Here is a 17,880-nt window from a genome sequence, read left to right as displayed (position 1 = left end):
GGTGAAATGCATCAAGTGAGGACAAGAGAGACCTTAATCTGAAGGCTGGAACATACATGACAACTATGGTCATTTATTACACACATGCCCAAACGTTTTTTATTGCTGTAAGTGCTTTTGCTTTTAATATTTCTAATAAACCAAACAGTATTACGCTATATACACACCTCTCTTCTTTGGTATTCTTTATACCACTATGATGAGAACCTTGTAATTGGAGAAGGTAGATTCATCACTGGTGTAGAACAAAGACCATGAGGTTTTGAATCATATTGCTGGTGAGTGGCAACTCAGGAGGGGAGAACTTTGCTTGCATGGATGGACTTGTCACTTATGATTGCACAGGCAATATATATGTTTATTTGTTTGATATAGAAACAGTGCCAAGTTTAATTTTGTTGAACATCATCCAGTCCCCAAAGCAAACATGCCAAATTGCGTCCTCCTCCTCCGGAGGACAACATGCACCTCCTCCCGGCTCTTCCCTTCTCTCCTTGCCACTTCCAGCTCTGAGCTGACAGTAGTAGTGATGCCACTATCAATACTGTCAGACTGTGTCCAGGGCAGCTGCCCCCTCTACCCAGCTCTGCAGCCAGGCAACTAGAATTTCCAGAAGGAGGTGACCACAATGGAAGCGCACGTATTTTCAATGCAGTTCTGTTGGACCACTGTATTAAAACACACACCACTTACGCATATGTGAAAGGTGTCCCCATTAAATTTATTTTAGTATACAGTAAATACAGTTCTGTGTCCTACCAACCAGAAAGAAAATAAATAAGAACAATGGCTTCCTTTAACAGTCCAAATATTGACATTTTACATATAGCACAAACATCTCCACTATGGTGGAAGGAGAAAGATAAAAGAAAATATCAACACCCGTTCTTCTGAGACCCTACAAGACATGTCATACCAAAAACAGGTCCTTGTCTGTAGGACTCACCCTTCCTTGGTCTTGTACATTTATAGCCTGTCTTAAAGTAAAAGGCACACAGAACGGACAAAGCAATAACTTAGAACATACTTGTAGTAACTCTGTTACAAACCTAGGAGATCCAAACACAGCCTATGATATAAACACTGAGTGTAAACCTTCAAGGACAACGTGATAATACAATTCAAAGAGCCAGAGCTACAGGCAGCTGGAACTGCATGCAAATCTTGACTTTCTTTGTAAGCTGAGCTTGGCCCCAAGACTTACCTATTTGCAGTAAAGGTTAAGATTTGCATATAGTTTCTGCTGTCATAACCTCCAGATCAGTGGTCTCCAAACTGCGGCCTGGGGGCCAAAATATGGCCCTTTGCTTGCCTTCATCTTGCCTTAGGACCCGATTTTCCCCACTGCCACCAGTGCTGGGGCACTGTTCCTCTCACTGGTACCAGTGATGGGGCACTGTTCCTCACCAGTGATTGGACACTATTCCTCTCACTGACACCAATGATTGTTACCGACACCAGGACATTTTCTCCTCCTGCTGGCCACAGCTTGCCCCCTCTAAGCGATAATAAACTGGCCCTTTGTTTAGAAAGTTTGGAGACCCCTGCTCTAGATAGAGTAGGCAACCATGGCACTCTGGCTGTGGTCAAATTTAAAATCCCAAGAGGCATGGCAAGACTGACTCCCAGAGGCACGATGGGATTAGTAGTTATTCTACAGCTGGAGTGTCAAGGTTGCCTGCCCCTGCTGTAAATCATTTTAGCATACTGGTAACCACTGCTCATACATCTTTTCACTTATGACTAGTTTGAATGGAACAGTTTGTAACGGACTTACCTTAAAGATACTAAATGACCCAGAGTCAACAGAATGATTCAGTTAAAGGCACTTCCAGGGGAAAGGAGGTAAATTCTTATGCAGAACCTAGAATCTCCCCCTGCCAAATGAGTCATGCAGTGCTGAACCTTCTCACAGCACAAGTGCTTCTATGATCACGCCATCTAACGCCGAAAATTTGCTGCCGAGTGGGATTAGGTGTGCGCTGGCAAATGCCAAATCAATTGGCTCAGCTACTCCTGAGCAAGGTTCCAGTGGCAGGAAGGTCTAATGTACACGGGATGTTTTAAAACCTCTTCTGAACGATTTAACTTGACAGTTACCAACATTTAAAAATGTCCGTTTTGCCACGTATTTTTATTTTTTCCAAATTGTAAAAAAATGTAAACGCTTGTAAACGAAATGCTAGTTTACAAGCCGTTACTGTCATTTCAAATGCCTCTGAACATCCATCTTGAAGGTATTTTTTTGCTTTAGAAGCCAAAAAATGCTTCTAAACTCAGATGCCTAGAAATGACCGTGTGTGCATGTACTGATAAGGTAACAGGGAGGAGAGTTCAGGGGCAGCTGGAAAAAAAAAAACCCACCCAACTGCTCCTAAACGTTCGTTCACCAGCAGCAATGTACATGAAGCCTAAGATCACACAAAATCCTGTCTACTGCACCTTTAGGACTTCATTCATTTAAAAATGATCAGAAGATGGGAGCAATGATCTACACTATTGGAAAAGCAGCTGCTGTCATGTGATTTTTTTTTTTTTTAACCACCAAATGCATTGATTCCTATAAGTCTTTGGAAAGAATATTCTGAATGGCAGTGTGTAAAGGAAGCATTTAAATGCATTTTCCTATAGCGTTACAAGCACCCCTTACTGCCTTTATGCAGATGTTAGAGTGTATGTAAGCCCACAAACATTTGATATAGTGCATCTTTCCAGTCCAAAGTTGTTTTAGCTTCGGTTTTCAAACTTTTATTTTTATTTTCACCCAGTGATCCTCTAAGAAACACACACTGTACTATATCTATGGAGCAGCATTGTCACATAACTAGAGAACACTTCCAAATCTCTTCTCCATAAATTGGGGAGGGTGGGTGTTCTGTAAGCCTGAAAACAATGTAACTGGTCACAGCACAGGAAATTATTAACTCCTACAATTTCTAGCTAATCAACAGGTAGGCCTCATGCACGCTGGACGTTTTTTACAGCTGCTGCTTTTGGCTTCAGACTTTTCTTCTGCAGTCAATGAGCTCTCCAGCGTGTTATCCTATGTGTCCATGCACACACAGGCTGTTATCAACTGTTTTTGGCTGGAAAAAAAAAAAAAACAACGAAAAAACTAGTGGGTTCTGAGAGCAGTTTTTCAGCTGGAAAAACGCTCTAACGTCAAAAATCACAGATAAACGCTCAAAAACGCAGCTCACCAGCATTTAACCTTTTTTTGATCTCATTGAGAAAAAAAATGCTTAAAAACGCTGTTGCAGAAATGCTGAAAAATGTTGAAAAACTCACTGCAAAGCTACTGGCGGTTTTATAATGTTATAATGTCCAGTGTGCATGAGGCCGTATTGTTTTACACTTATTGAACACATAACATAACTGCATTTACTATATCTGGTCTCCCACAGTACACACAACATGGAAATGCAATTATTTCAGTAAATATACAGGTGTATCTCAAAAATTTTGAATATCAAAAAGTTTATTTATTTCAGCAAGTCAAAAAGTGAAACGCCTATATTTAATAGATTTGGTACACACAAGAGTGAAATATTTCAAACATTTCTTTCTTTTAATTTTGATGATTATGGCTTACAGCTAGTGAAAATCCAAAATTCAGTATCTCAGAAAATTAGAATATTGTGAAAAAAAAGTTCAATTTTGTAGACTCGTGGTGTCACACTCCAATCAACTAAACAACTGAAAAGACCTGTAAAGGTTTCCTGGGCCTTTAAATGGTCTCTCGGTATGGTTCAGTAGGTTACACAATCATGGGGAAGACTGCTGACTTGACGGTTATCCAGAAGACCGTCATTAAAACCCTCCACAAGGAGGGTAGGTCACAAAAGGTCATTGCTAAAGAAGCTGGCTGTTCACAGAGTGCTGTATCCAAGCATTATAATGGAAAACAATCAGTGGAAGGAAAAAGGTTTACCAGTAATGGATAGCCACGGTAAAGAAGCAAAGACCATTCAAGAACTTGGGGGAGATTCACAAGGAGTGGACTATGGCTGGTGTAAGTGCTTCAAGACCCACCACACACAGATGTATCGGAGCCTTGCAGGACCCCCTTCGTCAGCACATACTTAAAGAAGGGGTCTTGCGACTCCGAAATGTTGCACTTGCTCTTGTGATGTGATCTTTCTGCAATAAAAACCTATGGACGACATCTGACAATCCTTAGTGTGCTGGTGAATATAGGCATTTATCTGTAATTTTTCCAGTACCCAGCAGGTAGTCACTGCAGCACGCACTATCAATGAGCCTTGCTCCCAGGAACATGTGCGAGGGGAATATAGACGAGACTGAACCCAGGACATGGGCTACAACTGTCCCATTATTTGTGACAAGTCACTCCTGAACCAGAAACATCAGAAGCATCTTACCTGGGCTAAGGAGAAAAGGGACTGGACTGTTGCTCAGTGGAAATCAAAGTTCTACAGTTCGTGATGATTTGGGGAGCCGTCATCTGCTGGTGTTGGTCCACTGTGTTTTATCACGTCCAAAGTCAGCCCACTTCATGCTTCCCTCCACCAGCTTAATGGAGATGCTGATTTCATTTTCCAGGATTTGGCACCTGCCCACACTGCCAAAAGTACCAATACCTGGTTTAATGATCATGGTATGACTGTGCTTGATTGGCCAACAAACTCGCCTGACCTAAACCCCATAGAGAATCTGGGGGGTATTGACTAGAGAAAGATGAGACGCAGCAGATCCAACAATACAGTTGAGCTGACGACCGCTATCAAAGCAACCTGGGCTTCCATAATACCTCAGCAGTCCACAGGCTGATCGCCTCCATGCCACACTGCATTGATTCAGCAATTTCTGCAAAAGGAGCCCCCGGCCAAGTATTGAGTGCATACTATACTGTACATGGACATACTTTTCAGTAAGCCAACATTTCTGTATTACAAATCCTTTTTTAATTGGTCTTATGTAATATTCTAATGTTCTGAGATACAACATTTTGGGTTTTCACTAGCTGTAAGCCATAATCATCACAATTCAAAGAAAGAAATGCTTGAAGTATATCACTCGGTGTGTAATGAATCTATATATTATGTCTTTCACTTTTTGACTTGAATTACTGAAATAAATGAACTTTTTGATATTAACTTTTTTTGAGATGCACCTGTAAACTGCTAAATACTGTTTCTCATCAGCAGTAAATGGTAGTCTTGTGACTTTTATCAGTGTCTGGTAAAGCTTAGGAGTTCTCATTTTCCTCTGACTGTCCTATTAGGCAGCATGATTCCTAACCCTCTATCTGGACAGTGCTGATTGGCCCTGTACTGATCACATGCCCCCTTTAAAAAAAAAAAAAAAAACTCTAGCACTACACACAAAACTGAGCGGATTGATTTTATTGTTGTGGATTTAGTAACAATTTAAATACATTTTAATAGCAGTGCCAGCTGTCTCTTTGAACAAGCTGCTAGCAGGCATGAAGCTTGCTGAAAGCCCTCAAGCAGCTCTTTAAAGTGACACACAGCACACCTATAACGATCCAGGGTTTAATCAGAATTGGTTCTGAGGGGTGATTTATTGCTATAGAAAAGCTCCTTGAAGCAGGATGAAAACTCCAATTGTTATGTAAAAGCTTGCTGTACACAGCTCTTCAAACAAATGTTTACAAGCAGAGGCATAATTGGGCTTAATGGGGCTTAATGGGGCCAATATGTGAAAAGATTACCCCCAGAAAATCCACAAATGTATGGGTCACCCCCAGCCGTAATGTACAACAGCTATCCCGTCAGACATTATTTGGACATGATAGAACATGTAATTGTTCCAAGGATGTAAGTGTATAAATACAGCTGTTCAACAAGTGGTTTACGGTCACCGATCAGTTGTCTGGATCACACAAAGGTCAGATCCCTGGAGGTGGCCAACTCTGCTGCAGCTTTGACCTCTTTCTCGAAGAAAGGAAAAGTCTGGAGCAGCTATATCTGCAGATATAAATAGTAGGAGGAGACGCCATTCCAGGTCAGGTTTAACAGCGTAATGGTCTCCACCTATGGGTGTCCGGCCCTGGATCGCCTTCCGCAATACATGAAACCCAGAAGGAAACGGCTGCACGCCATGGCAAGTCCTTGCACCATTTATTGTGTAATCTTCAAGAAAAAGTGACACAAAAGGACACAATTATGATTAAGCACACGTTTGTGTGAAACTCACCAACAGGCAGCTTTTCTATAAATGGTGCAAGGACTTGCCATGGTGTGCAGATATTTCTTTCTGTATATCTGCGGGTAAATGGACAGCTTAGCAACATACTGTGTGCTATGAAACACTAAAACCTGACAGTGGGGGATAAATAATTTACAAACACAAAGTTATTCCGAATACGATATGTGCAATATGCAAACTTATGCACATAAATTACAAATCCACACAGCTGCTGTTATAAATTATGTGCGACATAACCTACACCACAGGGACTTGTGCAGAATGTAAACCCACGCCTGGGCAATTTGTAATTTCTGCAGGAAATCATTATGGACAAAAAATGTTTGTTGTTGCTGAAGCAAATGGTTATTGCTTGAAGGAGTTCTAAAGTCACAAGGTTTTTCGCTTTAAGGAATTCTATGAAAAACCTTCTGTGCTGCAGCACCCACCCCCCAGAGCCCCCCTTTTTCTTGCCTGAACCCGATCGGTCCAGTGACAGGGACGGGTCCAGCAGATGTCTCGGGCCATTATTGGATAGATTGATAGCAGCGGGAGGCATTGTCTCCCGCTGCCGTCAACCAAATCCAGTGACACAGGAGCCGAGGGCAGGTCAGAGTCCTGCCATCTGTGTCAATGGACGCAGCAGCAGGACTCGGGAGCGTGCCCGCACGGGTGCCCCCATGGAAAGCAGCCAGGAGCGCTGCCAGTGCACCCTAAAAAAGGTGAATCGGGCCGCTCTGTGCTAAACTACAGCACAGAGCAGGTAAGTATAACATGTTTGTTATTTAAAAAAAAAAAAAAAAAAAAAAAAAAAAACCCTTTACAATTACTTTAACACCACAAGAAAGAACCAGCCGGATCTACAACTCAAGAAAATAATTGTAAGAGTCTCACATAGAAATGATCCCCCACAGAAATTTCAGTGTTGCTGGAATAAGATTTCCAATGGAAAGCCTCGTTCATGGAGTGCAAGAACACCAATGTCATATTGAGACACAATGTCCCAATCAACACTGATGGCACTGCCTGCAAGGGGGGTGCATGGAACGCCTGTGCTAGTAAGCACGGTGTAAGGTCACACACTATAGTACACCCTGTGTGAACGAGAAATAGTCTGCCACTGTAGCCTTCCTTCTATAAATGTAAGTCACTAACCTGGAATGAGCATTCATAACAAGAGATGATTTCAGTGGCTGCTTACTTGTACCGTGTCAGCGATACAGAAAGCACTAGTAATTTGTAATAAAAACATCTTTGCCATTCTGAAGCTTCCCTCCAACCACTTTGCATATTATTGAAGATATACTGTGATTCTGTATTTGCCAAATATGCTGCAGAAATCTCCCCCCACTAAGTGTGGCTGCAACCATTTTAACTGTGGGCAGCTGAAGCTGCTGGCTGTTCACTTCCTGGATTTACACAAACACACACCTCCAGCTCTGCAGCTCTCATTGGCCCTCTTATGACTCATCCCCCCTATCTTCCTGGCAAACTCTCACAAGAGAGAGAGAAAGCCGTGCATGATGTCATAAGCCTAGGCTAATTACCAGACAAGAAACAGGAAGTGGGCTGTATAAGGGATTTACTGGCAGAAAACATTTTTTACTATCCAAAGTTAAAACAACAAGGGCAGAAGATTTAATAGATGGAAAGTTGAAAAAAAATGACTGAAGGTCCGCCTCAAGGCTCCCTTCACACTTTTGCGTTTTGGTAATGCACAGAACTCTGTGAGGTGCCTTCATTTAGAAAGGCACCAGAATACAAAATCCAGTAGGTGCCAAGGAACCGCACTGCAGAGCCCCACAACAAACATGTAGTGCATTTGATGCCCTCCATCAAGCAAAACAAAAAAAACTGTGCAAATCTTGCTTTTACTTTGTTTCCAACTCATTCCAAACGAATGAGCTGCTTTAATGTATTGCATGTTAATGTGCACAGTAACAAACGGCAATGGAACAGGTTTAATCTTCTACCTTTACCTTTGGTTGATCTAGATCAGAGACGTCCAAAACTACGGCCCTCCGTCTGTTGCGGCACTACACGTCCCATGAGGCACTGTAAATCTCTGAAATTCACAGACATGACTAGGCATGATGGGAATTGTAGTCCTGAACAACTAGAGGGCCATAGTTTGGAGACCCCTGATCTAGATAGACTTGTATTTTTTTTTCAACCAGACTAACTATGTAACATTGTTATTGTGAAGCAGGAATGTAAAATGATCAACTTTCCAAACAATTTATTCTCTTGTTCCACTAGGCTTGTACAGGCTCTTATGTTTTCTATGGCAGCAATCATTTGTGTCTGTATTGTATTGCAGGATCCCATTGGTAAAACATGGGCGAATCCACATTTGCCCAAGTCTAGAGCACATCCCGTTTGTATACACCAGTAGAAATGACAAATTTGAGGAGAATGTTACAGTCCTTTCTGATCCAGGCACACCGCTGTTTCAAGTGGGCAAGGTATCCATTGGACACAACACGAAAACACTAGATCAGAGCACCAAATGCAATTTGGTTAATCCTTCAGATTTCAGTAGGAAGTTTTAAAGCATGTGAAAGTAATACTCTGTTGAAAAGGGGGCAAATGTGGGCTTTATAAATACTGTGAATATTTTTCAATTGGTACAGGCATAAGGGAACAAGATAATCTTTACAAAGACGATCATTTCCCTACTCTGTCACAGGGCAGTCACACACAGTACACAAGTTATGAACGCTTTCAGCGCCGCTTGTGATAGACAACCATCTGTCCTTAGAGGGTTGAGCAGCTTGCATCAGAAGTCAAGGTTATTGCAGAGTAATTCCAAAATGCTGGAAAATCTCATGAGCGGGTGCTGATCATTCCCTTTACTATGGATAAAAGGAAGTGAACTTCTTTTCATATGTGCACGTCCCTCCTCTGATCATACTGCAGAGATTCAGGCACCCCAATAGGGAACTGGCTAGGGCCGGCCTGTCCTGTCTATGGCACAGAGTGGGGCACTAAGCTAACTTACCCTAGAATGGTTGAAATCAGCATAAAAACTTTGAGGTGGGCCGTGACTGTAGTCGGAGATGGATGGACCTCTGAAGTAAAAACATGCTTCTTGGGTAACGTACCTCAACATGGCAGCCTTTCCTTCATGGCAACCCATGACAACCTAAATAATCAATTGCAGACATAATAATCTGTAAACTGGTTAAAACAGCCAGAAATAGCACAATATGTTTTTGTTTTTTGCAGTGCAGCTTTTGAGTAATCAGCATTGTTTCAGCACCAGAAGCAAATCCACAATCAGGAATTCTGCTGGCAAGCTATGCTGCAATGTATTATGGGTCTCACTAACAAACCCCTCACAGGCTAGCAGCAGCATTCTGTTGCAGTACATTCTGAAATTTGTGTCACACTTGTCCTCTGGTCTCTGGTGATCATAAAACAGATCTTCATTTACATTCAACACATAAAGCCAGAGATTACATGTGGGTGACGCCAAGTTGTACTGTTAGTAAGGTAGAGCGGTCAGCACACTTTAATGCCACAAGGGCTGCACAGCCGTGGACATTCTGCATTGATATATTAATGTGATCTTTCGGTTATGACGGCGTTCCTCTCATGTGCTTCAACGCTGCAGGAAGTCCTTTGGTATGCAACTCCTTTTCTGGCCTGTGGAACACACGGCAAGAGCAGGCTGACGGGGGTGTGTGAAGGCAGCGTCTTCATTGTACAGGAAGCCGTCCTCTTACTGAACCACTTTCACTGGAAGAGGAAACAAGAGGGAGTACAGTCAAAACCACATCATTCGCTTCCCTTTTTTAAAATATTTTTATTAGGACTATTAGTCTTTATTCAATCCCTATCCTTAGTACAGGCTGTCATGGACAGGAAGACATCCTCATGCACCTGGCCTCAGATGACTACTGAACCAAGCTTCACTCACACATTATTACTTCAGCATCATTCAGTGCAGGAAGATGGACCTTCCACCACCAGAGCAGAGGAAGCACCCATCCTCATGTCACTGGACTGGCAAAAAGACCTTTGGACCTTATTCACCATAAAATAATTTTCTTGAGAGGGACACAGAAAGTTCTAAAATTTTGGGTTACGCTACCATCTACATGTGGGCTGGAGACTGGAAAAACAAAAACTGTAGGCAAGCCCAGGGTTTAATCAGCATGCCTTAAGTTCTGTAGCAAAGCAGTACTGGCAGTGTTATCACAAGCAGGGAGGGGTAGGACCTGTCTCTCTCAATGTACTCCAAGATAAGGATTTTATGGTCTATTAAAGAGGAAGTAAACCCTTTCAAACCACTTTGACCTACAGGTAAGCCTAGATTAAGGCTTACCTGTAGGTCCAAGCAATATCTCCTAAACCTATATGGTTTAGGAGATATTTGCCCGAAAATGGGCACCGCTGTCTACGGCGCATGCGCCGTAGACAGCGGCGCGCAGGCGCACTAAATGCGGCAAGTCCAAGAATGGATTTGCCTAATTTGTCGACTCCCGTGCGCATGCGCGGGAGTGACGTCATCGCCGAATGGCAGCGGCAGAGCTGCGAGACGCGTCTCCCGTGCGCATGCGCGGGAGTGACGTCATCGCGGCTTCGCCGCTGTGATTCGTCGGAGCTGCGAGACGCCACCAGCAAGATGGATGCGGCGGACTATAGGGGACAGCGGCGACTTCGCTGGCTCCTGTGTCAGGTAAGTGACACATAATGAGCTACTATGCGATGCATAGTAGTCCATTATGCTTTACCTTTGCAGGGAAAAAAAAAGGAAGTAAACCCATCAGGGTTTACTTCCTCTTTAAGGGACTCAAAGTGCTGGAACTTCCAAAAGCAGTCAAACATAGGGGCGGGAAACAGCAAATAACTGGTAACAGGCCCAATGAAAACAAGAACTGGAGACTGCCTGGAGATTGGAGAGATGCTTTTTTTAATGATGAATAAGAAAATTGTGCACGACACACTTTCCCCAGTGGATGAAGTCAGCACTCAAGAAATTGAGAGGCGACCAATAATTCAAACAATGAGGTAGCTTTCAGTGCTCACCCCACTCACATAGTGAGTATTCAAAGACAGGGCAAGCATTGAGGCAATGCCATTGACTTTGGACATGGAAAGTGCTCTGCACCTAACCCTTTACTAAAACGGGGTTTGGAAAGAGTGATACTCAGAATCTTGTGCCTGAAGAGCACTTAAAGCGGAGCTCCGCCCAAAAAGGGAAGCGCCGCTTGTTCGCACCCTCTCTTCCCCTCCACTGCTACATGGTTTTGACAGGTACCCGCTCCCACTTCCTGGTAAGATCGCTGCACTGTTATCTACATCATTTCTGGCCCCTCTTCCTTTCCCTCGCTGTCATCTGGGACACACAGAGGTCCCAGAAGATGGTGGGACCATTCAGAAAGCACAATGTGACTCACGCATGCTCAGTAAGAAACAGGCTGTGAAGCCACACTTCCCGATTCCCCTACTACAGATGCCGGTGCTTGCACCTGAAGCCGATTGACAAATCTGCTATGGGTGCCAACATCGCAGCATATCCATATATTAAAAGTCAGCAGCTACAGCATTTGTAGCTGCTGACTGGGAATTTTTTTTTTACAGGATGGAACTCCTCTTTAAAAGGATAGCCCCACCATGTCCAGTCCAGTGGAGTCCGGTCATGTTTAGCCAGGCCAAATAGTGAAATTGCTACTTTCTTGAAAGGCTATGGGCAACAAATTGGCCATTTCCATAGTTTTCTAGCAATTTTAACCACTTTCAACCAGATTTTGATCACAAAAACAATCATATGGATCAAAACAGCCTATCAACAACTTCAAAGATCAAAGCTGTTACTGTCTTGAACTGATCTGTTATGTCCATCAAAATGGATTGGAATTGTTGTTTGGCCACCACTATTCTTGTGTGGAAGATGGGAGGCTTTCCAGCTGCACCATGGAAACACATGCAACATGACTTGTAGCTCCTTCACAGAGTTTAGTTTTAGAATGCCAACAAATTCTATGCCCAGCTAAGCAAGAAACGCCTGATTAACCAGGTGCCAATACCTTCCTTGTAACAGGGTCCATCACCAGCCACTTCTCTGTCACTGTCTGAAGGTCTTGACCATTGAGAGGCTCCCTTAACCTAACCTTTACTTCAAGTTTCCCTCCAGTTGGTTTTCTTCCATCAAACACCTGAAATAAGATTATTAAGATAAGATATACTTGATTATATCACTGTAAAGATAGAGTTTCTTTTATTTGTAAGTTTTTTTTAACATATGTTTGCATTAAAGTGATATTACTATTACCTCTACAATCTCTCGAATCTCACACTGTGTCTCCAGCTTGTCCAGTTTGACATTTGCAGTCCCAATTTGCTTATCACTTCTGAACAAGAATACTCTGCAGAAGAGGAGAGAGAAGTATTTTAACAACATCTGATCAAGTAAACAAGTCTATGGGCTGCACATAGATATGAGACGGACATCTTTTGAACCACAGTGTATCTCTCTGTTTTTGTTTAGACAGAGCGGGTTTGCTCCATGTTGGATGCAAACGATGAAAAAATACCTGCTAATCATATTATTTACTATATTTACAGACAACTCCAGGGAGCCTAGAATACTTGCAAACATTTTGTACTTTATCCTAAGCCAAGAGTGAGGAGCCAGGGGTGCAACCCATGAGTTGGAGTGAAGGACTGACATTTATATTGTTAAGTGAGGTGACAAGGATGATTACAAATGTTAAAGCTAACACTAGCCACAGCTTTGGGGAAGGTCATAGCCCGCTGTCCTCTAAGGCGAAGTTAACACTGGCATTGAAAGCAGGTGTTTGAGGGGTGCTTTTAATGCTCCTCAAACGCCTATGCAAATTATACTATGGACAGCACACAGTGCTGTTCATTATCCCAAAACAAGAAGCTTTAGCGTTGCTTCAAAACTGAAGACTCGTCTAGAGTCTGGAGGACTGAAGCCTTTGAACGCTTCCAATTCAAGTCTATGGTAACACTCCGCAAACGCATTGGCAGGCAGTTGCGATGCGTTAAAATTCGTTTTAAAAAATAATAATGGAAGACGAATATAATGTCCCACAATGCCCTGTAATGAGAGAGGCGAGCATAGAGTGTCCTGCAGTTACTTCCTTCTACGCACTTCCTGTTTGAGCTGGCTGAAGATGGCAGACATCAGCTTCTGAGGGTAGGTGCATAAATGATGATACAGGGCATGAAAGTACCCTATAGCAGTGGTCATCAGCCCTATCCTCAGGGTCCACTAACAGGCCAGGTTTTATGTATTACCTTGGGGAGATGTAGACTAGAATACTGCAATCACAGAGCAGCAAATGATGTCACCTGTGATGCATTTCAGTTATCTTGCAAATCTGGCCTGTTAGTGGGCTCTGAGGACAGGATTGATGACCACTGCCCTATAGAATATCCCTATCAATTTGATGTACCCAATATGGATGCCCTTTTCTTCCTCTGTTTAGCCAATTGCTCATACATCAGCATCTACAGGAGACCAAACATGAGTTAAAGGAATCCATGCTTTTGTCTTCCCTGCTAATAGAATATGCACAGGAAACATTCACCACAACAATTGTTTATTTCCTGTAATGCCACTTCTCTTTAAAAGAAAAGGAGCATGACTGAAAAAGGTCTGCCGACCGGCTCCCGTGCAGCACTCTTAGCCAGTGGCTGAAATCGTTGACTGGAGTATTTTTGGGGGGCGGGGGCATTCCCTTATCAGGACACAATAGAACAGCAGGGGAGATCAATGTACTAAAGTCAGATAGTTAGTACAGCGGCTACTCCTAAACTGTACATTTTTTTCTGTTTGTTCAGAACTGATGAATTGAATGAAAAAAAGCACTACTGGTGTGTACGAGGCTTTAGAAAATGTAGTAAAGTGCGAACAAGGCCCAACAGTCACTCACCCTTTGTGGAAGATTTCAAACTTGATGCCTTTGGCCTGAACCACCCGTTTGAAGCCTCTGTGGTTGCGGTTGATATTTAGTTTAAACGACTGTTCATACTCTGTAGAACAAAGACCATGCAAAAAGAACATACATTACCGCCTTATATTACAGACAAATTATTCAATCACTTTGATTGACAAGACAGGACAGATTGATATACAATAAAACAGTGTTTCGCAACCTTTTTCCAGTCAAGGCACCCTTTAAAATTATGGAAAGGCATCGATCTCGAGGCACCTGCTACCAAATTGTAAAAAACAAAACTAATAGTTTTACATACAGTATTGTAGCAGCATCCATACATGTAAGACACCCAACATTCGAGGCGATTATTTTAAACCAAATGCAGTACATTTTTTCACACTGGTACCGACTAATTTTACAGCATTTCTTCTTCCTTATTTTCTCTCCCCCCACGCAGCTAACATGACCCCAGTGCTGATGGCCAAAGTGGGGGTGGGGATGGGGTCAAACAAGGATGTTGGGCCTGGTGTCCTCCTTATCAAACAATGACATCAGCGGTTGTTATGTAACCTGTGGCTTTCTGTACTAAACAAGCAGGCTTGATCCACCCACTGCCTTGTACACAGTTTCTGGTGGAAAATGACTGGCCAAACAGCAGCTGCATCCAACAAGATGCAGTCGCTATTCAGGTATTCTGATTTCTGCTGGGCTCAAGGTGCGTTTCATCCATGTGTGCTGTATAGTGTGGATGGTGGCCTTATTAAAGTAAAGTCTCAACAACTGGTATTCTATAGATCCTCGTTTTCTCCTAGAATATAGAAGAATCACATTGCAGCATGTGCACTGCTTTTTACTGTCACCAGAATCGGGAAACATTTAATGTAAGCAGATCTGATGTAATTCTTGAAAAGAGATCTGCTACAGATTGTAGTTAGATGTGTGCCATGATCTGACCATAAAACAGACATGATTAGATTACCCTTGTAGTCATATTTAGACTTACAGAGGAGAACCGCTAAAAAAAAAAGTAAAAGCAATTAGCTAAAAATACACCTTTCTCGTCAACCTGCTGGCAAAGACAATTGGGTCATTTTTACTTTCAAAGAGAATCATTTTGATTTTAGCAATTTCTATCTCCTTTTTTTTCTTCAGGTTCCACCAACAAAGATGTTCTACTGAGAGGATGACACACACACACACACACACACACACACACACACACACACAACAAATGAAAATTAGAGACCAAGGTTCTTTTAAATTTTAGGCTGGGCTCACACTGCTCCCGGATGCACCTCGCAGCAGGGGTTCAGTGCTTCCCTGTTATCTGTTTCAGGGACAAATTAGGGCAAATTTTTGCCTGAATGCGGCCCTGAAACGAAGCCAAAGATGCACAGGACTCCTGTGCAATCTGTTCCGCAGCCGTCCCAGAGATGGGAGAGCCGGTCACAATCTCCTGTCATGCGAATTGAATGCTGGGGAAACCGCATCCAATTCGCACTAGTGTGAACCCAGCCTAAAAACAAAAAAAAAACAAAAACAAAAAAAAACACAACATGTTCCTTCAAGGGCCACCGATTGTGTTGTATAGATTAGACATAGGGGTAGATTTACTAAAGGCAAACAGACTCTTCACTCTGCAAGGGAATTAGCTCTAGAGCTTAGTAAATGAGGTGAAGCTTCATTTTGCAATAAAAACCCAATCGCATGTAGGGAAAATGAAAGAAAACAGCATTTTTGCCTGCACATCATTGAATGATTAAAGTCAGTAGAACTTCCCCTCATTTACTAAGCTCTGGAGCAAATTCCTCTGCAGAGTGCAAACTGAAGAGTCTTTTTGCCTTTAGCAAATCAATCTTTTGGTATATTATCCATAAACAGAAACACGGGGAGATTTAATAAAACTGAAGCACACAGAATCTGGAGCAGCTGTGCATAGTAACCAATCAGCTTCTAACTTCAGCTTATTCGAGTAAGCTTTGGCAATGAAACCTAGAAGCTGATTGGTCTCTATGCACACCTGGCACCAGATTTTGTGTGCACCGGTTTTAGTAAATCTCCCCCCGCAATGTCGTTCCAGGCTGGGTTTATTCTTCTGGACATTCAGCATCACCTTCCTGCAGCAATATTCTGACTGGCGGTGGTTTTAGTTCTCTGAACAATCACACATGCGCTGCCCAACAATAGCACTAGGCACAGAAACACGTGAATAATCTCACCTGGAGAGTTGGTGTTCTTAGCGACCAAGGTTTTATTTCTCTGTGGCTGTTCCTGCAAGACAAAAAAACATTGACTGCGTTTAAAAGCTCAGATAGACTAAAATGTCCCTTTGGACTGTAAGCTCCATGAGCAGGGCCCTAATTCTACTGCAATGAACTAAATTGTAATTGTACTGACCCCCCCAACCCCCCATACATTGTAAAGTGCTGCACAAACCGTTGGCGCTATATAAATCCTGTATAATATTATGTATAAAAAAAAGTTCCCTTTTCAAAACATAATTCCATTTCAGCACATTAAAGTGGTTGTAAACCCTTGCAACCAACTTTGACCTACAGGTAAGCCTAGATTAAGGCTTGCCTGTAGGTCCAAGAAATATCTCCTAAACCTACACGGTTTAGGAGATATTTGCCGAAAGACAGGCGATATGCCACGAGAGGCGGTTCCTGTGCACATGCGCGGGAGTGTTGGCTTCGCCGAATGATAGCGGCGGAGCAGCGAGACCCGAGAAGATGGAGGCTCTGGACTACAGGGGACAGCGGTGACATCGCTGGCTCCTGTGTCAGGTAAGTGACACATAATGGACTACTATGCTATGCATAGTAGTCCATTATGCTTTACCTTTGCAGGGAATCAAAGAGGAAGTAAACCCATCAGGGTTTATTTCCTCTTTAATAGGAGCCTGACATGGGGTGCTTAAACTATATAGACTGAACTGCAGCAACATTCCACTTGATCGCCGTCTCTGTCCTTTGAAACCCCCAAAGAAGAATTGTAGGGACTGAGCTTTCACAGGCATAATCAGTTTCCTCTTCACTTCTTACCGTGCTCGGATATGGAAAATCAAACTTCACAAATGCATGCAGGTCGTTAGGCGTCATTCCTGTGAAACAGATTAACAGAATTGGGCAGTTGTCATCGGATACCAAGTAAAACTACAGGTAAAAAATAACAGCGAAAAGAAACTAAATAGAAAACATGGAGTTATATGGTGACGAAGGGTGCAACACCCCCCGTGGATAGAGTCCACACTTTGCTGTATATTCAGCAGCTCCTGAGATCCAATTTGAGCCATTAAAGCAAAACTAGCCTTGTTCCATGCAGAGCATAGGCTATAGTAGAAGGTGGCATTAAAGTCAACCTGTTGCTTTGTCCTGCATGTGCAAAGCACAGGGTCACTTGAATCCTCTGGGTTACAAGATCAAAAAGCAACTGAACTTATATAAAAAAAAAAAAAAAAAAAAAGGATTCTATTTAGGAACAAGTATGAAACTAATTAACCACTTCGGCCCTGGAAAAATGTACCCCCTTCCTGACCAGAGCACTTTTTGTGATTCGGCACTGCGTCGCTTTGACAATTGCGCGGTCATACGACATTGCACCCAAACAAAATTTATGTCCTTTTTTTCCCACAAATAGAGATTTCTTTTGGTGGTATTTGATCACCTCTGCGGTTTTTATTTTTTGCGCTATAAATGAAAAAAGAGCGACAATCTTGAAAAAAATACATTTTTTTTACTCTTTGCTATAATAAATAAATAATAAATAAATAAATAATATAAAAAAAATGAAT

General features: G+C 42.5%; 1 protein-coding gene across 3 annotated transcripts in view; it reads right to left on the bottom strand.

Moving 5' to 3' along the window:
- Positions 1-700: 700 nt before the first annotated feature.
- The window catches only part of CC2D1B (coiled-coil and C2 domain containing 1B), a 90,850-nt gene continuing 73,670 nt past the window's right edge, over positions 701-17,880 (bottom strand). For all 3 annotated transcript variants that reach the window (XM_077453331.1, XM_077453329.1, XM_077453332.1), the window contains 6 exons: positions 17,132-17,190; positions 16,307-16,358; positions 14,082-14,181; positions 12,452-12,545; positions 12,207-12,335; positions 701-9,912 (listed from right to left, as the gene is read on the bottom strand). In XM_077453331.1, the coding sequence (XP_077309457.1) occupies positions 9,910-9,912; positions 12,207-12,335; positions 12,452-12,545; positions 14,082-14,181; positions 16,307-16,358; positions 17,132-17,190 (437 nt within the window). In that variant the 3' untranslated portion in view covers positions 701-9,909. The remainder of the gene's footprint in view (positions 9,913-12,206; positions 12,336-12,451; positions 12,546-14,081; positions 14,182-16,306; positions 16,359-17,131; positions 17,191-17,880) is intronic.

The sequence above is a fragment of the Lithobates pipiens genome, unplaced genomic scaffold, assembly GCF_037356315.1.
Source record: "Lithobates pipiens isolate NorthernLeopardFrog02 unplaced genomic scaffold, aLitPip1_a1.2 Scaffold_23, whole genome shotgun sequence".
In the NCBI taxonomy this organism is placed as follows: Eukaryota; Metazoa; Chordata; class Amphibia; order Anura; family Ranidae; genus Lithobates; species Lithobates pipiens.
Note: the sequence above shows the minus strand (reverse complement) of the source record. Positions and strands in the feature narration are given on the sequence as shown.